At 36.4% G+C, this 27513-nt stretch overlaps 2 protein-coding genes and 1 long non-coding RNA gene across 4 annotated transcripts in view; 2 read left to right on the top strand and 1 right to left on the bottom strand.

Moving 5' to 3' along the window:
• The first annotated feature begins 2609 nt into the window (after positions 1-2609).
• Positions 2610-6738, top strand: pdcb (phosducin b). The gene is made up of 4 exons (XM_044129645.1): positions 2610-2712; positions 3540-3601; positions 5288-5436; positions 5818-6738. The coding sequence occupies exons 2-4, from the start codon at positions 3556-3558 to the stop codon at positions 6331-6333; spliced, it is 711 nt and encodes a 236-aa protein (XP_043985580.1). The 5' UTR covers positions 2610-2712; positions 3540-3555; the 3' UTR covers positions 6334-6738.
• Positions 6739-14416: 7678 nt separating this feature from the next.
• LOC122838826 lies at positions 14417-14854 on the bottom strand. Its single transcript, XR_006371955.1, has 3 exons — positions 14793-14854; positions 14612-14718; positions 14417-14496 (listed from the first exon to the last, which is right to left on the bottom strand). It is a non-coding gene; the product is annotated as an uncharacterized LOC122838826 (long non-coding RNA).
• Positions 14855-16004: 1150 nt separating this feature from the next.
• The window catches only part of tprb (translocated promoter region b, nuclear basket protein), a 30232-nt gene continuing 18723 nt past the window's right edge, over positions 16005-27513 (top strand). For both annotated transcript variants that reach the window (XM_044130577.1, XM_044130576.1), the window contains exons 1-24: positions 16005-16182; positions 16510-16614; positions 16707-16780; positions 17909-18005; positions 18092-18195; positions 18276-18440; positions 18550-18642; positions 18787-18867; positions 18948-19035; positions 19569-19709; positions 19795-19895; positions 20210-20407; positions 20885-20992; positions 21081-21307; positions 21398-21561; positions 21740-21864; positions 22468-22616; positions 22713-22875; positions 23271-23405; positions 23486-23626; positions 23717-23885; positions 25452-25618; positions 26473-26625; positions 26744-26860. In XM_044130577.1, coding sequence (XP_043986512.1) covers positions 16032-16182; positions 16510-16614; positions 16707-16780; positions 17909-18005; positions 18092-18195; positions 18276-18440; positions 18550-18642; positions 18787-18867; positions 18948-19035; positions 19569-19709; positions 19795-19895; positions 20210-20407; positions 20885-20992; positions 21081-21307; positions 21398-21561; positions 21740-21864; positions 22468-22616; positions 22713-22875; positions 23271-23405; positions 23486-23626; positions 23717-23885; positions 25452-25618; positions 26473-26625; positions 26744-26860 — 3216 coding nt within the window. In that variant the 5' untranslated portion in view covers positions 16005-16031. The remainder of the gene's footprint in view (positions 16183-16509; positions 16615-16706; positions 16781-17908; positions 18006-18091; positions 18196-18275; positions 18441-18549; positions 18643-18786; positions 18868-18947; positions 19036-19568; positions 19710-19794; positions 19896-20209; positions 20408-20884; positions 20993-21080; positions 21308-21397; positions 21562-21739; positions 21865-22467; positions 22617-22712; positions 22876-23270; positions 23406-23485; positions 23627-23716; positions 23886-25451; positions 25619-26472; positions 26626-26743; positions 26861-27513) is intronic.

Genomic DNA, 27513 nt, shown 5'->3' with positions numbered 1-27513 from the left:
CGGGTCCTCGTCTCATTTTGGCTTCTGTTCTGCCGTGTGTCCGGTTTGTCCATTTGTGCTCCCTGTTGCTAACTGTGTTGAGCATCTGCTTCCACTCAGCAGTGCTGCCAGGGATTTGGACTGTTTTGGAGCATTATTCTTTATTAAATCTACCATATCTCTCTTACCTGGGTCTCCTAGCGCTTTGCCTCACCACCACACTTCATGACAGTCTTTTTGTTTCCTGGATTTTTGAGGAAATTAAGACTAGTATTTTTATTCTGTTCCTTTTGACAATAAGTGGCCATTTTTCCATTTGGCATATTCCCAATACAAGGGTATTTTTTTGTTAAAAAATAATGTTCCTTTTCCTTAGGCTGTTGTTCACTTGCTTTTAAAGAGACATTCACCAAAATTCTCCTTTTGGGTTTAAAAAAGCAATGCATTAGCCAAAGTATTACATATTTTCAGAAATATGACTTCATAAAAATGTTCTGCAGTTGAATGTTTGTACTTGATTAAATGTGCACCAAAATCCACATTTTGGCTGCCTTTTAAAATCTTTCATTACTGTTAGTTATTGTACATCATGACTTAATGAGGCTGACAGGCAGATAGAATGGCAGGTCTAATTTAGGGCTGTACGGTAATTTGATCCTGGCACACATAGTTAAAACAAAAAAAGATTTTTAAAAAAATAAAAGAATCAGCTGACTTCCATTTTAAGCAACTGATGCTTATCTGGTAAGTAACCCAACCTGACATACATTCCCTGTGTGCCTGAACATAAAAGTCCAGTAAATCCTTTAAGCCAATAAATGCAGGGCACAGACAGAGAGTCGAAGGACAAAAATTAAACGCCGTTCCACGAACTGTTCCCAGGACAGGTGATCTGAATGTGAAGACTGCTGTGATTCAAAACGGAGAGAAAGTTTTCATGACTCATGCAGGGAGAGACAAAAGCATAAAGGACGACTATCTGAGGTTTCCTTCTGCGTCTGGAAATTTTCCAGATGAAATTGTGTAAATGCATTCAGTCCTACTGTAACTAAAATGAGGCGCTGAAGTTGAAACTAATCATGTTTAATCTGAAACCTGCAGGAGATGAACAGCAACATAATCAAAACTTTATTTTTCCACTAGTTTCACACTACATGTAACAGGATGCACTCATTTTGAAAGGGCATTGTGTGTTTTTCTTTCTTTCTTTGTTTTTTTGGTTAGTTTTTTCCTGGCAGCCCTTCCATGTGTGTCATTTTTAACAGATACTTTGTTTCTTATCTTGATTTTTATTTCCAAACTGAGCCATGAAGTGTGATGCATTTAGGAGTGTTGAATATAATATCTCTTAGCCTACTTCATGCGGTCAGACAGGTTCAGTTTGGGTGATTTCTTGATTCCACTGATCTGTCTGTATTCTGGTTTTAATTCCCATTATAAATAAATTATCATTTGGCATTTTGTATGTATATTGGCAGTATGTATGTAAATATGCATGTACAGACCCAGTTAAAAAATTGGAACAAGGAAGAAACTCCAATTATTTCAGGAACTTTATAATTAACTGGAGCATGTTATATAAATTAATTACACACAGATGAATATTTGAATGCTTTTATTTATGTTAATTGTGATTACAGTAAATAAAAATATATTTAAATTGAAGTATTACATCTAATTTTTAAAAGTAGAAATTAATGGAAAACTATGTTTAATACCTATTTAATGGTTATTTTTCAAAATGTACTTTTGTCTAACAAACAACTCATAAGGACTTGTCTTCTAATTTATTAAATATGTCCTGTTTTGTTTTAACTTGTAGACCGTTGCCCTTCATTCACCCTTGAATTGAGCTCATATGTCCTTGACATAAAAAATTCTTGATATTTTTTTTTTTTTATAGTTATTTTAGACTATGAAATAGTAAAAAGTGTGACCATGGCTCAAGCCTTTAGGATAAACAAAGTCAATGTTTTTCAGAAATCAGAAAAAATGTATTTAGAAATTGTCTTGAGAACACTTTAAACTTAGACCTTTTATTTTAAAGTAAAGTCTGAATGAGGTGAACAATGGGAATATTTGTTTTGAAGATGGTTGTGAAACACATGATCCAGCGTCATTGGTTCTTCCGTAGCCCGTAGCCAACGTTGTTTTGAAAGACTTGCATCATGTGGTCATGTTCTGTGAAGCTTCATGCCTGGAAGAAGTTTCAATTTTCGACAAAATCCCTTTTATTTGAAAGTTCATCTCTGGGATATTTTGTTCTGTTGCTTGAGTTAACTCCCACCTTGCCGTTTGTTCCAGTGAACTGCAATACTGCAGCTTCTCCTCTTTATATTTTAATATAAATTGCTTTCACCAGTAAGTAAGGGGAATTTTTATTACAACTCTGATTAAAAGGAGAAAGTTATGAAGTTTTGCTTTGGTTTACAAAGTGTAACCTTGTCATTCTTCCTCTTCATTGTGCACAGTGAGGGCCTTTATCTAGCAGAGGCTTCTAATTCCTGAAGTGAAATCCTCTTAGGATCTATGCTCTATTTCTGTTTGGTCTATTGGGTCTTTTTTAAAATCTCCAATAGACCTATCTCATTGGCTGGAAACAACATACGCAGGCACACACAAAAAAAAACCCACACATGGTCCAGCAACAGATAGCTCCAACAAGTGATAGAGAGAACAGCAGTGCATGATTAACTGCTGACGCAAAGGGAGGACTTTATCTGACAGTGAAAGGTAAGATAAACAGCTTTTATTGATACAATATAATTAACAGAATGCCGATACCTAAAGATTGTTGTTGATTTATAACACCTCAGTGTTCTTTAATTACTTTTTTATTCCCCATACAGCTTAAGTTTGTGGATATTTGTTTAAACGGTTTTGTATTTTTGCTGTTACCACACAAGGCATCAAATGAAAAGCTGCAAAATTGGGTGCATTTTTTCAGTCTCCTTGACAGAACAAACAATTCCTTCTTTCATTTCCTCTTCTCTCTGTGCTTTATTAGAGGACAGAGGGATGCTTACTAAAGTTAGTTGTCGGCGTTTAACTCTGTACTGAAACAATTAAATGTGATTTCATTTGAAAATGCTGCAGCTACTCGTGGGAAAAAGCTCCCCATTAGTCAACTGGGAGCTGGATGATGGTCATAAAGATCATTAAACCAGATCAGCATCGTGACTGCAAGCAGAGATGGAGAACTCACAATAGGCCACCTAATCCAATCAGATATTGGCTTAAAATGAGTCACACCATCAACTGGCTTAAACAGAGATGCCACAGAAATGACACAGCATTGCATGGCAAACGAAACACAAATTTGCATCTGATTTGGATGCATACTTGCACAAACAGCTGCTTTGAGAGCCAACGGCAAGCAAAACACTGATCTCATTGCAGTTCTGTAATCCGATTAAACTGCATTAATTTAATTAAAAGTAAAGATTTGTGTTCTTTTATTTGCTTTGTTCAGTGATTCTACATTTGTAGCTGCAGAGTTTTTTCTCCGGTGTATGAAAATGAAGTATGAAAAGTAACAACATCACATTTCTTTTGTACAGGTACCAGACCACAACAATGTCTGGCCGCGTAATTGATTTGGAAGAGACCGTGACCCATACAGGTGAGCAGATGAGCCATTTATTAAAAGAAAACGACAAAACAACACTTCTTTGGACTTTCTGTGGTTAGGTCAAGTGAAAAGGATCTTTGATTTAACTAAAAACCTAATGGAAAGCAGTTGAAACATTATGTTCCAAAAGAGAAAATTGGCTAACAATGGCACAGGATTAAGACAGGTGAAAGGAAACCCAATGGAGAGTAGAGAACCGTTTAACAGATGGTCTAATCTTTTTCTTGTGTAACACTGGATTAATTAGTCCATTTCCTGGAAAGAAAAGATTATCTCTACATTGCAACAATGCTAAAGAGCTTGTTCGACACTGAGGCCACACAAAAGACTCTTTCAGACATGAGTCAATGGGAAGCCATATGTAAAACCTATATTTAAACTAACAGTCTGGCTCAAAGTGATTTACACCCCTAACAGCTATAGATAGAAAGTTATGTCCATTCATCCAGTCACTGTCTTCAATATGTCTAAAATTATTTATACTCCTGTCACTAGAAATGCCTTATGGCATCCAAGCAATAAATCTTGACTCATATATAATAACCATCAGTTTTAGATGTTTTCAGTGGTATTTCTGACATATTTTTTTGTCTGTGAGCTCCAAGTTTGTGTGAATGAAAGGTCGACTTGCCATTGCCCTTTAGCCCAAATTCTCTACCAGATTCAAGTTAGGATTCTTACTGGTTTTCTATCCGACATTATTATTTATTCCAGTCAAATGAAAAATGGCAGTCAAATTAAAATATTACTTTAAACCTAAATCTGCCAGTTATAAATAATCTCAAGTCTAGGTGTTGATTCTTTGATAATGTGACATTTAGATGAAGCAGATTTGAATTTTAAATTTAAAAGCACATTGTGTTGTGATATTGAGATAATGTCATTAATGTGTGAAAAGTCTTTGAGAGAATATTGGTAAATACAGAGACATATTTACATATTTGCAGTGTACTTGCAGATGAAAATTAAATGTCGCTAAACTGTGCATAAATGACAAGATCCTTTCTGTAAATTACTTCAGATTAAGCTGAGTTCATTACAAAAGAGAAGTATGAGTTGTTCTCCATTAATTGAAGTTTTTAACAAGAAACCCTTCACTCTCATGCATCAGAGTCACTGATATTCCCTTTACATTGAGCTGTTGACGTACCCGTATAACACTGAGATGGAAAAGTGCTGACTTAATGTCTCTTAAAAACAGTCAGTCAACTGTAATGTAATCACAACGGGACAAAAGAAGCACAAAAAATGCTGGACCTTTACATTTTCTAAGAATTCACAGGTGTGTAGTTGCAAAGCTTAACTGGGTTTGTAACCTGCTTTTTTATGCTTTCTGGTCTTTTCTAACAAAAGTTTGCATTAAGATCTCATATTAATGTCTCAGAATTAAATGTGGGCATCCAAAAAAAACCATCAAACATTAGATCAAATGCATCCAGATTTTGACCTTGATGTCTTTGACAACTTTGACCTTATTTAGAAATATTTCAACCATAAAACTGTTCCTGCTATCAGTGTTTTACTAAAGAAGCTTTAGTTAGACAAACACTGCTTTCTTCATTTGCTTGGTTCCTACATTTCCCTTTTGTCTGTTATTAAGTAGAGCGAGTAAATAGCTGAGATAAGGAAGTAGACGCTGGTCAGTGCACTGAACTGAACTTTTTGTTCTCTCCATAGGTCCAAAGGGGGTCATTAATGACTGGAGGAGGTTCAAGTTGGAAAGTATGGACCGGGACAATTTGCCTCCTGCAAAAAAGGAACTTCTGAGGCAAATGTCGTCCCCCAATAAATCAAAAGATGATTCCAGAGCTAACTTGAACCGCAAGGTACAACCCAAATCGTTTAACCAGACGAGAGAGCACAGGAAGGTTTTTATTTAATGGAGAGAAATACTTACTGAGGACATCAGAGACATTTCATTCTGTGTGTGACTTTTTCACAGGCATTTAATAGAAAATATTAACCCTACTTGCAATATCAATATATTCAAAATCACAATCCCAAAAGACTGCCTGGAATCAATATTTGGTATACTGGTTATTTTAAGAAGAATGCATGTCGGCAATATATTGAAGGGCATTACGGAGATTTCTACATGATGTAGATCTCAGTGGTTGAGATTACGGAGGATGATGAGAGCAGAGAAGCAGAGAAAATGAAGTAAAGCTTATTTTTTAACCAATGCTTAATTTCTCCTTCTTTTCTAGATGAGTGTCCAAGAGTATGAACTGCTCAAGGAGGAGGATGAAGGATGTCTGAAGAAATACAGGAGACGATGCATGGAAGAGATGCACAGCAAGCTCAGTTTCGGCCCCAAGTTTGAAGGTGTGCACGACCTGGACAGTGGCGAGGCCTTCCTTGAAGTCATCGAGAAGGAGCATCACAGCACAGTGGTGGTTGTGCATATTTACAAGGTTGGGGTGAAAGGATGCGAGCAGCTCAATAGCTGCCTGGAGTGCCTGGCCACAGAGTACCCCACTGTAAAGTTCTGCAAGATTGATGCCGTCTCATCCGGTGCTGCCGAGCGTTTTTCGGATGAGTATTTACCGACACTGTTGGTATACAAGGCTGGGGAGCTCATAGGGAACTTCCTGTCCTGCACGCAGCACATGAACGAGGAGTTCTTTGCAACCGACGTTGAAACTTTCCTCAACAGTTACGGTCTGCTCCCAGAGAAAGAGCTGCCTGGAGAGGACGAGGAGGAAGAACATGACGTAGAATGAAACAGGAGTTTGGCTGCTGCAGGAGAAAGAGGTTGGGTAAAGATATAAGTGAAGCAGTTTATATATATAAAATGTCCATGTTTTGTTGCTATTTTGCTTTGGCAACTAGGAAAAACATAATTTTTCCTATATAACACTAGCATTGGACTGTTCCTTGAGAATGTTTTTATATGTAGGTGGTGGGGAAACTTTACTAGTTGCTGAATGAGAAAACACTTCATTCCTCATCACCACTTGAAAAGCCAAAACAAGATAACTGTAACAATAAATACATTGTTTTATTAGGAAATATCTTCCTGTATATATTATATACATGTGCATGACCAGATTCATTTATAGTGGTTTTTTTAGCCTTTGAATGTATTTATGTGTAATCAACAAATCTGCATCCATGAGCTATACATTTTTAATGTAAAATAAGACGCACATGTACTGTATATTTATTATGTTTGTGCTGTTCTGATAAAGAATAAATAAATGACACTGGAAACCTTGAAGCTCCACTCAACCAACTTTTCCAGTAAAAAGGACTGAGGACTAATTCTATCTTCCAAAACACCTAATTAATTTGACGCTTTCAAAAATTTTGAAGCATAGAATAATATTAAAATATTCTTATTCAATTCAGTTACCTACATTTAGGCTTTAGTATTTTGGGCAAATATGGCGTAAACATCTCCATAATTGTGTAGTCTACAGCTACCATTCATATTTGTTTCATTTTGAAACAAGTTGTCAGTCAGTGGTACACAACAGTCAAAGGAGATGGGAATTAGAGGAAAGTCAATTTTCAGAGAATGTTTTTGGAATAATGCAAAATACTGTGCCTTGAAGAAGGAAACTAACACAGCATCCAAAACTGGATTCTACACTATTGTAGTATGACAGTGGTAAGATAGTATTATTTTTGATAAACACCACTATCTCATGATATATCTGTCACTGGGACCGACTCAGACTGCCTGTAGCAAGCCGGGCATTTAGCAGAATGATAAAGTAAAGTCAGAAGTTTTCTCTGCAGCCGAAGAGTTTCTGTGTTTAGGGGTGAGGTGGGAGTTTTTTCCCACGTTTTTGCAAGGACAATATAAACAGAAACAGTTTTTCTAACTTCAACGTCAGACCTACGTTTTATTCACAAACCAGTGTATCAAATAATATTCTTGCCCATAATTTGATAGTTAGAGGGTACAGATCCACTCCCCTCCTCCTCACCATGGACCGGTGTCTGAACATGGAGGCAGAGAAACTGAGAGTCATTATTAAACAGCCAGACTAGTTTATTTTGCTAAACTATTATATTTAGCTAAATATTATTGCTGAGGGGCACATGCAGGCCTTCTGACATACAGATAAAATAAAATAAAAGAAAATATTGAAAAGAAAAAAGAACTCAAAAAAGGTACTAGGGGGATCAAGGATGAAAGGGGCGGGGGCTCTAACCCCCATCACTCCCCCTCTGCACGTGCCTGAGTTCCTCCAATGGGCAGACAGGTGTTATGCAGGCGTTATGCCGGGAAACGCACGCCTGCCGAGAATTGCATGCCCTGTAGCGGGAGCGCGCATTGCTCTAAACTCTCGCATATTGATGAAAAAACGGACTGAAATATGACCGAAGAGGAAACTTTTGAAGATATTCGTAACATTATTACGTTCCTTAACCATGTAAGCCCTAAAACGGTGGGTTTTATTTCGCAGATTAGTTGAAATAAATACGATTTTTACAGCTTTGTTGAGACATATGAGTCGAATGTTTTGCAGTCAGTGTCTGACCACAGATGGTTTGAAATTCCACGAATTTTCTTTTAACACCATAATAGCTTAAAGCATTTCAAAACAGAGGCCCATTATGTAGAACATTTTACATAATCCTTAACTGTCTAGTCTATTAATGTAGGGGGGGGATGCATTTTAATTTCTGAGCCTGCCAATATTTGCATCCCCTGTCTATTGTCCTGTTGATATGAAACTTGTAGAGGGAGCTCAGAGAACAGGTATCATTACATAGAAAAGGTGAAAGTCCTCTTAATTCTTCATTTCATTTCATGCATTTTTTGACATAGCAAATTATTAGCTTGTCAATATATGCAGGCCCTGTTTATTTTCCCCAAATATTATCTTATTGATATGAAACTCAGACCAGCAGTTAAGGGAACAAATGTGATTATGTAGAAAAAGTTATTTCACTCGTAAGTTATTTATTTCTTCAAGTTTGGAGGGGATGCATTTTTTGGCAAAGCAAATTATTAATTTGCCAATATCTGCATGATCTATGTATTTTCCACAAATATTACCCTATTGATATAAAACTCATACCAGTAGTTCATAAAACTACTCTGATTACGTGGAAAAGGAAAAATCCCTCTTAATTCTTTATTTCTCCATGTCGGAATAGGTTCTGACATGCCCTGACCTCTGCTAAGCCCCTGACATGTCAAAACCAGAAAATAAAAATTGATCACGCTTTTTTAAGTGAAGATCTTCGATACTAACCCCTGATTAATCTGAGTTGAATTTAATTAAGTAGGTTGATATCTGCAGACATGGCCAAACCTTCTAAATTCGTCTATTAAAACGAAAACTACAGGCTTCTTTTAAAGTACGTCATTAAATTTTATCTGTTAGTGGATAGAGGCTGGCCAACAGAGCTCAAAAGCCAGACCACCCAGTTTGTTGATGCTCTAGATTTGAGATGATAACGTTTCAGTGCTGATAATGGATTCCTCCATTAGGTTTTTTTTATAGGTAAAATAAAAACATCACTTCTTATTATGCTTTCTGATTTGTTTCAATTTTTGTAAGGCTAAACATTACTTTTTTCTATATTCTTGTAATTTACATGCTAGTCAAATTCTCCTGCAGTATTAATATTGTCTTCTTATTCATTCTTGTGTGTGCTCTTTATAACTTTCAAAGACAAGTTAGCATGACTGAATTGCATGCATGCACAGTTCATCACGTTTGCCTTGAACCTTTTAGCAGAAAACAACACCCTCCAGTGCGTCTTCATGCAAGCACGGCATCTTCCAATAATTTTTGGAAGCACTGGATTTTTAATTACTTATCAAGTAAAGGCAGTTAGACTGTCACACGCAAACACATATTTGACTGAGGATATACATGTGTTTTTGAGTTCACTATACCACAGCCGTTATTAAGTGAATTGCCTCCAGCAGGTAGGCCTCCTTTTTAGAAAGTTGCATGCTTAAATTGAATCCATTGAATCCATTTTGTTAACTTTTATAAGAGCTTTATAAAGAAGTTTTCCTGAGAAGCCCAGACATGTCAGCCAGACTAGCTGCTGCTGACCTGGACCTATTTACTCTCTGCATAAGGGCAGACAACAGGCAAAAAACAATTTTTTGACAACTGAATGCAGGTAAACCCAGTTTTGAATAGAGGTTTTTATATGTATATTAAATGGAGAGTTTCACCAAAAGCCATAAGTTTCCACTTGTGAAAGTAAATCTGTTGGGTTTAAGTTCAGTAGGCCTGTCGGAATAAGAAATAAATCAATTAATCACATAATAAATTAAAACAAGCTCAGTAATTTCCATTTGGATGATTTATTATTTTTCTCCTCTCTCTCTTTCTACCAAAACCTGGATGACAAAAGTCTTCAGTCTGAAGCCCTTTTATTGAAGGACAACATTTTTTACCGACTTCATAATTAATTTTATTTGTTGTTTAACTGAAAATGGTGTTCTTCAAAAGTCTAAGCTTTTAGCAACCTAAAAATAGAGAATATACATAATAACTTTAGCTGAAAATGTTTCCAATTACAGTCCTTGAGAACCTCTTTCCGGCAGCTTTTGAACACATCCCTGGTCTAACTCACTTAAATCAAATAAATCGCTCATTATCTGAGCAATGCGGAACGTGGCGGTAAGGTGGGATAAAAATCCTGCAATCTCATTCAACTACAAGCCATAGAAACAACAACAATGTATTGTTTTGCTGAATATTCTAGAACATTATTTCATAACAAAAGCAAAACCAGATGCTATCTAGGTAACTGTTAAGTACTTAGATATTTTACAACTGCAAAGAGTAGCATTTCTCCGTTATACTTTCTATAAGTTCCAAGAATTTCCTCTGCCCAGTTACATAAATAACCATCTGAACTTTCCATTTGAAGAAAGACTTGACTCATGGCTCCTCTCAAACAAATGTTTACCTCAGTGTTTACCGCTGCACTGACCACATGATTCTTCTCCCACTCAAACCATTTGATCCCCCCCCCTTTGTTTACAGCTCTGCTAATTGGATAACTTATGTCCTTTTTATGTTTGGACTCTTGGAAAGCCCAGCTGTCATGCTCTACTTCATCCACATAAAAACAAATTTCCATGAGGCCAGGTCATGACCCACTAGCTCAGGGACCAAACATGGACAGTGGATGTAAGACAGATTATGTAACAGTAAAAGTGTGTTTAGTGGCACTATCTCTAATTCTAAAACTTACTTTGAATGTCATCGTTAACTGTGTGGAAAAAGTATGGAATTTAATTGAAATATCTTCCAGGCTTGACTAAATATGGAAAAAAGAAGAGTATGGAAATATATTTGTATAAATGAACTTTGATTGTTTTAATATTTAATTTGTCCATCTTTTTTCATGACCCACCCATCTCAATGACCTACCTAGTAGCATTTTAATCGACAAAAAAAGCATACAAACACATCTAACAAAACAAACTAACCCTAACTTCAATACTTTACAACTAAAACAGGAAAAAATATCATCTGAATCTAACTAGACCCATGATCTTTTAGCATCAGAACCAATGGGTCAGTACTGTATCATGGTCCAGAATCAGGCTGTCGTTTCTCCTTTGGAACCAACTAAATTTCTCCAAATGTGTCATTCCCATACATTCATGAATAAATTCAGTCAGAATGAAATGTCATTGATTTTGGCCCAAGTCTTTGTGAAGGTGTTTTTGATTCCTCAATTTAAATTAGGAACAAGGCTGAATACAAAAATGATTTATCTTAAAGACACAAGTTTGGAGATAAAATGTGAATTTTGTACAGCTTCACTCTGCAGCTAATAGACAAGTTAAACTCAGTACATGGTGCAAATGTGAAACATTTATGGGGATCAAATCTCAAAAATGTTATGGAAGCTCAGTAATGGTGAAAACTAAGGTTCTTTCATTGAGTCTCCCAGGTTTCAGCTTTCTTCTTGGCAGAGTGTGTTTCTGGGAAGGAGTTAGCACAAGGTGCTAACCAACCAATCAGATTGGAGACATTGTACAAACTGTCAACCACAGGTTCTTCAAGATATTTAAAATTCTGAATAACCAATGATGGTTTTGAAAGTTTCTTCATTTCTGTTAGTTAAATATAATTACACATTTAAGAAAATATTTAAAATGGATTGCTCTTCTCAATATATTTGGTTACTGTCTTAAGTTTTTATCATGTAAAGCACTTTGAACTGCCTTGTTGCTGAAATGTGCAATAAAAATAAACTTGACATTGACACACATTTAGAGAAATCTTTTCTGGATGTAGCAACAGTCAATGTCATATAAATATTGATACTTTAGATATTCCAGAACAGCACTTCCAGAATTAGAAGTTTTGACTTTATCCACAAGGCTGGCAGGGATAAGAGATTTGAACTAAAGTGGCTGAAAGATCAAATCTGGGTTTTTTGGTTTATTGTGCAGTAAAGATTGTGTAAAGAGAGTTTTCTCAGTCCTTTTTCACCTCCTTTTACTACCAATCTAGCTCAGGTAGACACTGTTTTATGAGTTTTGCATCATCTTAACATCACTCTAAGATTATGTAAAAAATGTGTTGACTCATGTTATTAATCAGGTTTAAATCTTCAGAGTAAGATGACACCAGACTAGATGGACCTAACAACTGAGGAATAGAAAGGAGGGATGACTCAGTTGTATGAGCATGAGTAGTGATACTATTGCCTAACAGATGGAGAAAAGTAAATTACTGTGCACTTAACCTTCCAATGTTATTTAACTAAATTTAGTCTAGGTGCAAATCGTATGTGTCCAGTAGTTTGAATGACTCAGTACTGCATTTTGATTCCAAGGAGACAGATTTCTTGAATACTTTTAACATGCTTATCGTAAATCTTTTTCAGGCTTTCTGAAAATCTTTCAAAGTTAAATGGTTTTTCAGTGATTATTATTCCAGTACATGAACATTTATTGGTGAATATTTCTATATTTCCATGTTGCACTTTGTTAATAGCAGGCAAGAACTCAATTTATTTCCTTTTTTTTTTTGTTTAACCTATTTAAAAAATTAAATAATAGATTTTTAAGTCAAAACAAAATTTTTCCACTTGTTTAAGAAGTGATTCAGCTTCTGTTCATGCATTGTAGTACTTTTACATCTGACACTCCTTTTGTTCTCAGATTTTTTTTTCTGCAGTAAATCTTGTGTTTAGATAAATGGATTGTATTAAACAAAAATTTAAAGCAGTTGTGGTCCAAAGTCCTAAAGCTTGCAGAACCTTTGATCAAAATTGCTAGATTTGATGTATACTTGGTGGCAAAATACAATAAATTTCTTTATAACTTTTCCATGAATAGAAGGTTACTGTCACATTGCTATGCTGTTATGTGTACCTCATTACTTGAATCACTTGTCAACATGATTAAGATTATGCTGCAATGCAGCAACAAGTCCTGACAGAAACTCAGATGACTCAGATTGGAGGGACTTTGCACTGTAATGTTGCTATAGGTAATTGTACATCTTGGTAACCAGGTGGGACAATTGATTGTCAGATAATAGATAGCAACCTCCAGCAAACATTGCATGCAACTCTTCTGTGGTTAATTAGGATCTTTTTGTTCTGTAACAGTACCTCAAAGACTGTGGGGCTATAAGGCACTGAGGAATTTGTCCAAACTGATCCAGACAGGAGCTGAATACCTTCAAGGTATATGTCACAAAGGACACGGTTAATAAATAACTTTAACTGAAACAGCGGAAACAATTCAAGCCTTCACAGAGGGCAGGTACAGGAACTTAAAAGGATACACCATCCCTTTAAGTAAAACTCTTTAAAAAAAAATATTTCCGGGCCTGGTTGTGGCTTGCAAGGTTTCTGTAGTGACCAATCTTAACATCCCTACCTTCCAATTACATTACAAGGATACAGACACACCTATCAGCAGGTATTTGAAACCACAAAGTATTCTCATTACTTACTGACTGTTTTAAAGCAAATTTAAATAGTAAATCATCTGTGAAAAATGCGTACTATGTCACTGATAAAAGTGATTTTGTGGTTCTGATTAAATACTTTTGCACCAAACTCAAGCTTTTTAATTTATGATCATTCTATAGTTTTATAGTTTCTTCAGAATAAAAAAGACCAATCTTTCTAATATAAATGGGTTAATTTGCTGGACTTTATCTTAAAGTCCAGCAAAGCCAAAAACAAAATTAATAGAAAGTGAAAAGCCTTTTTTATAGAAATGTTACTCTATCTGACGTGTTAGAAAAACTGGGTTGATGAACTTGTGCATGTTAGAATAAAATTACATTTCTCAAAGATATCAGCTATTACATTATTACAATAAATTGTTCTTCTATGACTGTTTCTCCATTTGAATATTAAGTTCTTGCATTTCCCTGGTTACAAAACTAACTCAGGTTGGTAGACACGGTTTTATAATCTGTTTACAACAAACAGCAAAAGAAAAACACAACAGGGAGGAACTAGTAAGCCAAACTCCAACCCCTCTCCTCAGCTTACTTCTTGTTTACAAAGTAATCACTAATATAAGGCTTTGTGGACAATTACATCTCAATGTAGCAAGTTAATGAGGCATGCGTAGTTTCCACTCAAAGCATGAAAGTGGGGTTTTGAGTCTTTAAAGTACCTCACTGTGTCCTGCTGCAGCACAAAATGACAGAGCATTGTTTTCGTTTGCAAATTATTAGAACTTTATCTGGTGTTTCATTTAACCTTATCAAAAGTTTTCCCAATTTATTCTGATCATTAAGACAGCTTTAACACATAAATGATTAAATATATATTTAATGTTATGCTCATGAATAAGTATACTACTTAAAGTTTTCTGAATATGCATTGTAACTGCACTGGTCTAAAAAAAAATTATGCTTCATACTGATGTCCATTTTCTTTATTGTCCTGAAGAGTCACGGAACGAAACTCTAAAAAATACAACAATACGTACAAAACAAGCTTCAGTACAGCATACAATACTGAGTTATTTTTTTCTTTCTGTCACAGTATTATAGTGTACAAATTTTAACAATATAACAATACCGTGTTTGCCAGTTTTTCAAAATACAGCAGCAGAAATAAGAGAGAGTCTCCTGCCTCTGTCTATTTGGTGTATTCCATTTTCAATTCCTCTTCCGGTTCACTTTTATCTGTTTCAAACAAATCATTTTCACTCATTACACCTACATAAATTATAACAACATATTGCAAACATCTGACGTACCTCAATATTGCTGAAAGAAGGACATATGTTCTGGTCACCAAGAGCAACTCACCAACTTCAGGGTTACCATGGCAACGTGAAACAAACGGCAGGTAAGCGTCTGTTACAATACATCTTGTAAGTGATGAGTGAAAAACTGACTTTTTTTCTTCATTTGCAGGGTGTATAATTTCAATGTGCCTACACTGTAAAACTTTAAAACCTACAAAGACCAAATCAGTAATAATGTGCTCATTTCTACATTTCCTTGTGCTTTTAACCCTTCTTTTTCTTTAACTAGCCCTCTTTTCTGTCGATGTTTGTGTAAAATTAAGATATACAGTAACACATTACCTCTCAGCAGGGTTTTAAAATCCCCTCGCAAGTTATTATCAGTGCGCTTGGCGCCACCTTGTGGAGAGCATGACGAATTTGTGGCTATTATAGAAAAATAATTCAGAGATTAAACTGAACATATTGGTTCGAGATAATTGAAAGGCATCTATAACCTCTCCACCTGGCTTTTTTCCAACCAAGATGCATGAAATACCGTCTCTTCGAATGATCGTTCTCTCTTTCTAAAATCTCTGACTACTCAATGAAGAACAGATAGGTTTTAATCAAAGGTGCAGCACACACACATACAGTCTACACATACAGTGTTAAAGAAAGATAATTGTTCTGTTGTTATTTTCTATTTGCTGAGCCTACTGAGACATTTGGAGGACAACTATTGTGTCACTGGAATTAACTACTGATTGCTGAAAATAGTGGTCTGATGTGTTTCGGGTTAGAAAATTATATTTGGAACAGTATTTCATTGGCCTAGTTTGCTATGTCAATTGTGTTGTATAACTTTCTTCACTTTAGTCTTTTAAATAACAGAACCTGGACAAAAATGTATGTTTTTATCTATCTCATTACATCCTTTTCACATTCTAAATCAGTTTTATGACCATTTGTATTTGAGTAAAGTTTTTACCAAAACTTTCTTTTAATTGAGTAATTTCTTGAATGATTACTTCTTACTTTCACTTGTATGAAAATCTGTTAAAGCAGTAACACACAATTTTTGGGGACTCTACTCACTTTTGTGTTTCACATAAAATATCACGCCAACATATTTTGCTTGATGTTTTCGAAATAAACTGGTAATTCTAAGTCATTCCGCTAGGTGGTAGTACGTATTTTTACCCTCTCGAAAAGTCTCAAAGAACAAGAGAACCGATCGCGCTTGCGCGGTTAGGTGTTGTGGCGAAAATGGCGGCACTGCTGTTGCCGGAGCTGGATTCGTCCGAGATATCTAAACTACCGATAACTATTCAAAGCAAACTTGAGAAACTTTTATTAGACCGGCAGTATGAAATTGATTCTTTAAAAGCACTGCATGAACAGTTTCGGGTTGACAGCGGTGAGTTATTAGTGCTTTTTTGGCTAACTGTTGGTGCTAAAAGTGCTGAGTACAGAGTGATGAGTGTTAATCGCGAAATGTTTATTTGATTTAAATGGTTATTGTTTTACTTCCGATTTATTTGCCTCTAATAAAGCTAGTGGGTTATTGGATTAAACTTACTCTTTTTAAGCTGCTTAACGATTTCTAAAAAAAACCCGTTGGAGGCTAACTAAAGCTAACACAAGGCATTCCTTGAAGCTAACTGTTAGATTTGAGCTAAATAAGACAAAATGCTTCTCAGTAAGTGGATTAATGCTTATAGCGTTGGTTACTTTTCCTGTACAGAGCAACAGTTTTTCGAAAAAGTTGATCAACTTCAGCGGTGTCAGGCCGAGCTTTTGTCTCAAGCTCAAGAACATCTTAAAGTCAAAGAGGATTTCACGAGGCTTGGTAAAACATCCTTCGCTTTACTCCAGTTTTCCTATCTGGTTTTCGCCTTTTTGAGTCTTGTAGATCAACTTACTGTTAAACATTTAATGCAGATGAAGAACTGAAACGTGTTTGTGAGAAGAACAGGGAAAATGAGTCTGCGCAGGAGAAGTTGTCAGCAGAGCAGGTAAGACAACACACCAAGAAGCAAAGATAACTATAGTCATGATTAAAAAGACTGTAATCTTCTTTAAACATTTTTTAAGTATCCCCTGACATCGAAAAAACACACTAATAAATTGATCACTGTCATTATTTGCTAAACAGTAAAATTTACATGTTTAAGCAAAATGGAAAAGTCATGTTTGAATAACTAAGCACAAGTTATAAATTAATTTATTGTGGTGTATTGTTATCACATTATTTAGGACTTTTGGCCTACCTGTCATTTTAAAAAATGTCCCAAACTCTCCCAATCATCAGGTTTCAAACACATTGCTTCCTGTTTGAGTTTAATATGCTTTTGTTTTCAAACAGTCATTCAATTACTGCAGGACAATTGTATTTTTATAGCACATTTTGAGCAACAAGGCAATTCAAAGAGCTCTACATGATTAGAAGGAAAATAAAACAAGCAAAAACCTTGCATGGCAGTGGCAAAGTAAAGTAAGGGAAAGTGCTAAAAGGTTGAAAGCCAAACTACATTTTGTGATGTTCCAGTTATTAATCAGCAGTTTTGCAGTTTTTCTGAAAGTTTGTTCAAGATTAGAGGAGCATAAAAACTGAATGCTGCTTTTCCATATTTGGTTCTGATTCTGGGGATGCAGAAAAAACTAGAACCAGAAGGCCTGAGTGAACTGGAAAGTTCATCCAACAATTGATCTTTTATTGTATTTTGGTGCTAAGCCTCTCAGTGATTTATAAACTAACAGTATTTTCAAATCTATTCTCTGTGCTACAGGGAGCCCGTGTTAGGCCTTGTGACTACTAGACATGTAAACATTATCAAAAAGCCTGTGTTGCATTGCACAAAATCAAACTGATGTCACAAAGTGGACGCCCCATTTGTGGACTGTGAGAGTGTCTTATTCACCCACTCCCACACTCAAACAATTGAAATGGTTGAATCAAGCATTGTGGCATGCGTACTTTGATCCTAGACTCAATCTTGATTGAATAAAATCAACTGCAGGACTAAGATTCAATTTAACATGTGTTCCTATTGAATGTGTGTGCAGATCAAACAGATGGATTAAATACACTTTCCCTGATCTTTTGCGCCATCACATTAAACACCTCCACTATTTCTGTTCAGACTTTGCTTTCGAAAGCCAAAGAGGAATTGGAAGGAGAAAAGCGGGAACTTGTGAGGACACTGGAGAGGAGATCTCTGGATGTTGAGAATTTAAATGGTAGGAGTATTTACGATTTTTTATATATATTCTTTATTGGCCTATATAAAATTGATTGGACATATCAAGTTTTTTGGCTTTGTCAGATGACTTGAGGCAGCTGAATGATAAGTTAATGGAAGTCAACACTAGTAAGATGGCTCTGCAGGTGAAGCTGGATGAACTTGAAGCTGCAGAAGTAAACATTAAAGTGAGTTCTGAAGCGATCTTTGTCTTCATTGCATATTACCTTAAAAGCAAGCTATTGATCAGAGCTGACTGTCTCTCTAGTATAAGGAGAAGCGTATGGATCAAGAGAAGGAGCTGCTGCGTGGTCAGATGTCTTGGCTTAAAGACGAACTGAAGGCAAAGACGGAGGGACTGCTCACCCTGTCCAGGCAAAAGGGGAATGAAATATTGGAGCTGAAATGCAAACTGGAGAATAAGGAAGATGAGGTGAGAATCTTTTTATTTAATTTCATGTCATTCTGCTGTGATTCAATTGTGTTGTGATTTTAATTTTTTATTTTTTACCCAGTTTAACAATGTTATTTTTAATTTGCAGTTAACCAAACTACAAGATCAAGTGACCAGTTTGAAAACCTCAAATGAACACCTTCAAAAGCAAAGTGAAGAGATGGTCAACAAACTAAAAGAAGTGTGTATTTACAAATTGCCTAATTTGGAGCTTCCATTTTTAGTTTATTTGCATATTTTTGAAAGAAATGCATTACTTGATGGTTTTTTGTGCTTTGTGGATGCTTCTTAATTTCTTTGTTTGTTTTTTTTTTTTTTTTTTCAGGCAAAGGAGCAGCAGGCCAACTCAGAGGAGAAGTTTCGAAATGAACTGAATGCCAACATTAAACTTTCCAACTTATATAAGGTGTGGAGAAACCTATGAGTAAACTTTGTGCCCAGTTGCAGCGTTTTTTTTAGAATAACATTTCACTCTTGTTCTGACAGGGTGCGGCAGCAGATTCTGAAGCAAAAAGTGAAGAGCTGAGTCAGGCAGTGGAGGAACTACACAAGCTGCTGAAAGATGCTGGAGAAGGTAAAAGCTGAGAGTTTCAGTCCAAACTTTGCTGAACTTGGGTGCACAACTTTGATTTCTTTTTTTATTGTAGATCATCCACACTTTTGTTAATATTTCCGGTTCAGTTTTTGGCTGAATACTTGATTACTCTTCTTTAAAGAATATTTACGTAGTTAGTTTAGAGGGACTGGGGGTTTTTATCAAACAGAAACAGCTTTTAAGCACAGTCAATAAGTAATCAGAACTGCTACACTTGTGGATTTTTGGAGACCAGATTCTTTATGTTACTTTAGTCTGGTTTATTAATCCTAAAACCAATCTTCATCTCTGTTTGATATCATTATTTTCTTTCACTACTTAAAATGTGATGACCTTTGAGTCTAAATTTGTTCAGGAACGTCTCCAAAGTAATATCCCAGTTTAAATTAAATGGAAAGTTTAAATTAATAATTTAGAATTCAAAATTAATGATTGGCATTCCCTTAATAAATGCATGTAAACTTGTGGCTGCCAGTATCAAAGTTTCAAGAAAATTTTTTTGTCAACTTTAGCCAACAAGGTTCTTGAGGAAAAGCTGCAGGAGATGAATGGCGCAGCGGACAAAACTGTTAACGAGTTGAAAGAAAAGATCCAGAGCCTTGAGAAAGAGCTGGACAACGCCAATGACCTGTTGTCAACTTCTAAACTTAGAGGTCAGTTGTGTCAAACTTACTTCATGCTCATATTTTAAAATACGTTTCAGCAGCATCTGTTTTTCAAAACTTTTTTTCTGAGCAGGACCTGCTGGTGCGAGCGTGCTGGCAGAGGACCAAATAACAACAATGTCTCCAACAGCGGCTGCTGTGTCCAAAATAAAACCCGGCATGAAGCTGACTGAAGTAAGCAAATCAGCTTCCTGGTTGTAGCCGTCATTCAGACCATTCCCACAAAGTTTTAGAACATAAAATTTGCTTTAGCAATTTTCCATGCCTGATTACAAATGGAAACAAAGAGAAATAAGAATGGAAAACATGTAAATTTATAAACGCTTCACTGTGTTCTATTTTACAGAACATAAAATTCAGACTTCTTGTTCTGATTTAGTCAAGAAATGTTTATAATTTTCAATATAATGCTTCATTTCATATGTTTAAAATGTTGCCAAGCAGTTTCTTTGTCGAAATGTTTGACCAAGCGAGTCGTGTGTTTGCAGTTGTACACGGCATATCTGGAGAGCCAGGAGCAGCTGCAGCTGGAGCGCCTGGAGAACAAGCGAGTCAACAAATATCTGGATGACATTGTGCAGGAAGTCGAAGCCAAGGCCCCCATCCTGAAACGGCAGAGGGACGAACACGAGCGCATGCAGAAGTCTGTGACCAGTCTGTCAGCCAAGTTGGAGCAAGCCGTTAAGGTATGTGACGTTAACGAGGTGCAAGTCTGTATGGGTTTATTATTTTATGTTGACTTTCAATATGTTCCTTAACAATGGAGTGAAAAATATTGAATTGATATTTTTATGTATCAATATGACATGTTCAGTTTGTCACATTAGAACCACAAACTTTAGTGTACTATAGAGAGGTTTATCTGGTAGACCAACAGAAAGTAATGCATTACTCTGGATGAAAAAGGACCAAGGTTCAAACCCCATTTTTTATCAGATTATCAGAATAATAGGTTATTAATATAATCAATAGTTGAAGGATGAATCATTTTCCTTCCTCTACACAATCAGTCACTGCTTTGTGTTGGTGCATCACATAAAATCCCAGTGAAATTATTTGAGGTCTGTTACTGTAATGCGACAAAATGCGAAAAGTCTCAAGTATCAGTCTTCTGCTTCTAGGCCTAACCCTAAAGTTTTGGATTTTAAATGGATATTTTACAGGAAGTTCACCGTCTGCAGAACGAGGCTGACGAAGCCAATAAGCGATCTACTCTCCTGGAAAGAGACAGTCAGAGATATGAACTCCAGGTGGCTGACATGGCTCAACAGGTGGGTTCAAGCTCCTCATCTACCTTTATTCATTTTTAATTATCCTTGGAGATTAAATCGATCTAAAATCCTTTATTCATCCTGTCAGGTTCGAGTGTTGCTCATTGAGCTGGAAGAGGCCCGTGGAAACCACGTGCTTCAGGAGGAGGAAGTGAGCTCAGCCGACATCAGCAGCACATCAGAGGTCATCAGCCAACACCTGGTGACCTTCCGCAGCGTGGAGGAGCTCCAGAAGCAAAACCAGCGACTTCTCGTGGCCCTCAGGGATCTGAGTGACGCCCAGGAGAAAGAAGAGCAGGAGAGCACTGGCAATAAGTATGTCTGTTACAGCTTTAATATCTTCACAGATGGAGGAATAAAATCCCCAAAAATCTGATTCTAAAACCTAATAATGTGCTGTTCTAGGCGTGTGGAGCTGGAGCAGAGTTTGGAGAAAGCCCAGGCAGAGTTGGAGTTGCTGAAGGAACAACGCAGCCAGCAGATTAAGATGACAGAGTCCATCGTGAGGCAGAGAGACATGTACCGTGTACTGCTGGCTCAGGCAACTGGAGTGGCTTTCCCTCAACAAGGTGACACAGTAATCACTCTGAGAGTCTGAATTTGACTCCATTTGAATGAAGGTTCTATGTTTGCAACTTTCAGTTTAAATCTAATTTGGTTTCCAGCATTTCAGTCTACTTTTTTTGTCCAATTTTACCTTTTACTGGTATGACTTCACTCATGTTATTGACATATTGACATGTTTAGGAACACCACCGGAGGAGATTTCTCTGACATCGACCCCCCGACGTTCACCAGCAACCACTCCCACTGCACTCGTGACCATGGCCGAGTCTGCCGAGGCGCTGGAGGCCAAAGCAGCGCTGCGGCAGGTGACCAATAACTTATTCACAGCTTGCAAGTGTTTGCTTTCAAATTTTTTGTATTTTAAACTTGCAGCTAAAACCCAAGAAGCTAAATGTTTTGTTCCTGAATGTACAGAATCCTATAAAAACATACAAGAAGAAAACATAACAAAAATTTAAAACTGGAAAAGTTTTTACTTTAGTCGTGTGGAAAAACAATCAATAGGAACCCAGTATTTTGATCTGTATTTTTGTAAATGATCATTAGTTTTAGGATGGCCACCAGATGGCATTGTTCACTCTATAGAGAAGAGGTCTTTGCAAACCATTGACCTTTTTCCTATGTTTGCAAGGAATAAAAGTGTTGTAAAAAATATCTTAAGTCTTTTTTTTTTTTTTTTCCAAATTTCAGAGGAAATATATATATATAACATATATTTTAGGATACTTTTGTAAAGAACATCACAGAACTGCTGCTAGGTTTTCTTTAAAAACTCATACATCTTTTGACATGAAAAAACTTGACTTAATATGAATTAAGTCTTACTCTATTGTAGTTACTATATCCCCCCCTCAAACATAAGATAAATATATATGAAAGTAAATACATTTGTCTGGTTTTATGTTCAGTTGCAGGAAGTGTTCTCTGCCTATAAGAAGGAGCGGCTGGACAGCGATAAGGCGATGAACGAGCAGAATGAAAAGCTGCAGGAGCAGCTCTCTGACCTCCGCTCTCAAAATGCCAAAATATCAACCCAGCTAGAGTTTGCATCAAAGAGGTAAAGTTCAGTGATCCAGACTTAGTTCTTATAAACTGCTTAGAAAATAAATTTGATTGTGCAGAAATGTTATTCCCCTGACTTCTGCTTCTGCAGGTATGAGATGCTGCAGGACAACGTTGAGGGCTACAGGAAAGAGATTGCCTCACTTAGACAGAAAGAACAGAAGGAGGCTGCCACCACGCAGAAACTTGAGCAGACTGTCCACACGCTAAATGAAGATCTGAAAGCTGCAAAGGAGAAACTTACCTTGACTGAGGTTCGCTAGCTTGATTTCTACTGTGCCTGGAAAGAGCCTAAAAAGGGTTTAATGGTTAAATGAAAAATCTGCAGAATGTGTCTATGTTTTTTCTCCAGTTAATCAACTGTCAGAATAATCTATAGAATAATCGATTACTAAAATAATCATTGCAGCCGTGGTTTCTATTCACTAATTAATTGACTTCTAAATCTATTGATCACACTGTATTTTATTTAGCAATATCAGAGAAAGGAGAGGTGAATATTTGTGCATTTCTCAGTTTTTAGTCTTTTGTGAAAATTGCATGTCATTTTCTTCACACCTCACTATTATGCTCTTATGAAGACTTTTGCAGGGCCCTTTTTCTGAGGTGAATCGATCTACCTCATAATTTATCTCATCTCATCACTCAGGGTCAGGCTGAGAAGCTGCGTAAGGAGAGAGACATGCTGAAGATGGTGGAGTCCAGGCTGAACCAGGAGAAAGAGACATTTGTGAGCCAACAGCAGAGCCATAATCTACTGCTGACCAATCTCCAGGCCATACAAGTAACCGAAGACTTAGCTTTACCTTCTTTAGTAATGATCAGGTAGCAGAAGCTGGAAATGTCTTTCGTTTTGTACTTCAGGCCACTCTGGAGCGGGCTGAGGCCGACCCACGTCAGCGTCTCAACGGCCAGATCGAAAAGCAGGAACTGCAGATCTCCCAGCTTCAGAAGAGGCTGGAGCAGGAAGTGGAACAGCGCCATCTGTGCAGCAGGAACCAAGAAGTAAACATCATGTCGAAGTTATTTTCTGAACTGAATTGACGTCATATGTACATACAAAAAAAAACAACATTATTTTTTTTAAAACTGCAGATCCAACTAATGGACTTCAAAAGGCAGCTGGAGACGCAGGTGGCCTTACATCAGAAAACCAAAGAGCTGCTGAACGCGGCTGAGTTGGAGCTCAACACCCTGAGGATGCAGCAAGGCCGCACCGAGGCACGCCACACCCTGGGCTCTCCGTCCACACCCGTCTTCAGAGGTTAGCATAAATACTTTTATTTTTCTACTTTAACTTTAATGAACATTTTCGCTGGACACCAACATGTAAGGATATACCACAGACATTTTACAGAGCATTGCAGTGCCGTCACAGTATTCATAAAAAGAACATAAAGTAAAGACAAGAAAATGATAAAAAGGAAACAAAACATCTCAGTTGCAAATGTCTGGAATTTAGAAGGGTCTTTCGATAATGGTGTTGGATTTCATTTTGTCTCGTCTTGGTTGTCACATTGTGTCCATTTTTCCCACTTATTCACAAAAGTATCTTATCTTAGTCTGAGAATGAAGGCCAGTTGTTTCCTTAACAATATTCAGTCGTTGTTGTATTGAGGGAGCAGTTAACTGGGACCAGCTCCTTGTTGTGAATTTTGTTTGTAAGCAATTAATAGAATATTAACCAAGTACAAAATGGGTTTTTTTATGTTTCCAAAATACATTGTCGGAAAATGTTTTGTTACTGGGTACCGACAAATAGGCCTGTCACAATAACAGATTTTGCTGGACAATAAATTTTCCCAGAACTTTTGACAAACGATAATATTGTTGTTTTGAGACCATTTTAAAGTAATATAATGATATAATAAAGCAAGAACACATTCTCAAACATCAATAAACTTAAAGTTCTAATAAACATTTAAACATTGGTACTGGAAGACATTTGAAATATCCAAAATAAATAAAAAAAAAACAACAAATAAAATAAATTATGAAGTCTCTGTAAACAAAATTGTCTTTCAAAAAAGGGATAGTTGAGACCAAAGCACCAGACTGAATATTAGTGTTGGGAGAAAAGAGAAAAACGATAAATCAAGTAAATTAAAATTGAGTTTCTTTTAATTTATCATGCGATTAATTGATTTATTGTTTATTGTGACTGGCCTACCCACAGATTCTTTGAACTGTACCTTTCACATTTCTTCAAAACAAGTCTAATTTTTGACACTCAGAACATATGTGCATTATTTGCTTCTATGTTTCCACAATAATACAGAAGTAAATATAGAAAACCTGGTTTACTTTCTCTTTATCTAGTGAGATAAAGAGCCTGGAGTTTGTTGTTGTGCTCTGACTTATGCATACATGTTGCCATTCTTCGGATGTCATTTCCATTTTCTTTTTCCCAGTTATTTTTTATGTGCATGGTTGATGTTGGTGTATTTTCTTGGCATAAATACTATTACTAGAAATGTGTAGGAGAACTGTATAGTTTATTGTATAAAGTGTACTTAAACATAAACATGTTTTCACTGGTTGTTATGAAGTCTGCTTAAATGAAGCAGTAAATTGGTTCTCTTTCAGTAATTTAAATCTGCGTACAAAGAATATTAATAAAACACAATTACACTTTTCTTTTTTTTTACAGTTGTCCGTATTGCTGTGGTTTCTTCCAGTTGTAGATGCCCCAGTTTTAGGTTATTTGAATTGCCGTCTATAAAGGGTTACAGCCACATTTTTTTGTTTAAAGACTCAAGACTTTAAATGATTTTTTTTTTTTCCTGTAGGGAAAAATGCATACTCCTCAAGCTGTTCTGTCTTGTTGCAGGCCTGCAGGGTTCAGATCAAGAGAGGGAGGAGCTCCAGGGCCGCCTGCAGCTGGCTGAAACCCGGGCAGAGGAACTGGCAGAGAGCCTGAGGGCCGCCACCTCCAGCATGGAGCAGTACAGAGCCATGGCTCAAAGCTTGGAGGAGTCCCTGGAGACAGAGAAACAGGTCAGGACGCCGTGTAGGCACAACCCACCACCAGTTTACAGGAGTCTCACATCATAAACTGCTTACATGTTTTACCATCCTCAGTGCTGTAAAGCAAGTTATAGAGAAATTCCTTTCTGTTTTATACATTTAACCACTTTATTTTTATGCCAAAGCGGTGACGGAAAAACACTTATCCACGAAAGCACGCACAAAGAATTGCCTCACACTAGTAAAAAATGTGTTAAAAACGAGATTTTATTAATGGCAGTAATATTTTGGAAACAAGTCGTAGTGTCTAAACAGACTATCAAATTAGGGCTGGCAACATTTCTGTCATTCACAGCAAAAATATAAAATCTTACAAAGTATTTCTGTCATAGTGTCTATTGCAAATATCTTAATACTCTGGGTAAAAAAACAAAACTAACTTATATTATAAGAGCTTGTTTTAAGTCAGTGATTCCTTAACATTAGTGAAAAAGTGTGAGCTATTAGTGAAATTATCTGCCAGTGGAACAAGACTTTTTTCTTTTTCTACATAAAAATTAAATAATCTTTTTCATCAGTATTAAGTATTTATTGACTTAAAACAAGTTCCTACATGTTGCTGAAAAGTTTCTTGTAAGTTAGTTTTGTCTTATTTCAAGCGTACCAAGATGTTTTTCTAGAAACTAGACCAAAAATACTTTGTAAGATTTTGTTTTTGCTACATTCTTATAAATTACTCCTAATATACCAATGAAGTATTAATTTAAATGGTAAAAAAAAAACAAAAAAAGTTTGGTTCCTGATGTTTCTTGGAAAACAGATTTTTATGTACAATTCTTCTGATGTTTGTGTTGACTTGTTGTCTGTACATGCCCACTCCCCAGGTAACGGAGGAGGCTCGCCTGTCAGTGGAGGCTTGTTTGAAGGAAGCTCAGGAGCGACACCGGACGCTGGAAGAGAAACTCCAGGAAGCAGAGAAGGAAAAGCAGGACTTGGAGGAGAGCAAGAAAAAAGACCTGGCATCTCTGGAGGAGCAGGTCTGAAATCCTCCATCATCAAACTGGAAACGGCTGGAGATCATTAATTACCGTAGTATGATGGGCTTCTCCTTTTTCTCACATTTTTTTGTGACATATTTTCTGGTTTGTGTGTTAGATCAATGACCTGAAGAGAAGCCTCAGTGGTGTGCAGACAGATCACCAGGCCATGCTCCAGCAGCTGGCTGTAGCTGAAACCCAGAAGCAGCAGGCTCTGCAGGACAGACAGGAGCAGGTAAGCATAACCCAACGAACAGAAACAGCAGTTCAGTTTGTTTTAAAGCATCTGTGAGGATATTGCAACATACAGGTTCAAGGTAATAAATTAAAACATTTTAAAAATGAGATTTTTTTTAATTCCAGCATTGATACTTGCATAAATTAATATACCTAGGTGTTTATTTGGAATACATTATAAGGCAATAAAAAAAAGAAACCATGCAGATGACATAATGTGGCGACGAGCTACAATAGTCAAGCTTCATAACTGTGAATATAGTAGGGTATAGAAAAGGAGTGGAACAAAATAACTTTGCTCTTTGCATCATTTAACCAGTTTTCCTTAAGAATAATAAAGTTTATAGTCCTAATATTTCACTTAACCTATCAATTCTTTTGTAATGTGCATAGTGGCTGCAGCATTACTCCTAAAATCCACACAAAAATTGAAGTGTGATTAAAGACCACCGAACAATCCAGACTCTTGTGACTTTTGGTTTAAAACTTGCCTTGTTTGTTCCATATTTACACTTTTATATCTGACTTTTGTTAATTTAGTGATCATGACAGAATAAAACACAGAAAGGTGTTTACAGTAAGTTGCTGTTTGTGAATTGATTGTTTAATATGTGTTTCACTTTTTATGCTGAATTCCCTTAATTAAGTGTT

This window comes from Gambusia affinis, linkage group LG10 (genome assembly GCF_019740435.1).
Source record: "Gambusia affinis linkage group LG10, SWU_Gaff_1.0, whole genome shotgun sequence".
Classification (NCBI taxonomy): Eukaryota; Metazoa; Chordata; class Actinopteri; order Cyprinodontiformes; family Poeciliidae; genus Gambusia; species Gambusia affinis.
Note: the sequence above shows the minus strand (reverse complement) of the source record. Positions and strands in the feature narration are given on the sequence as shown.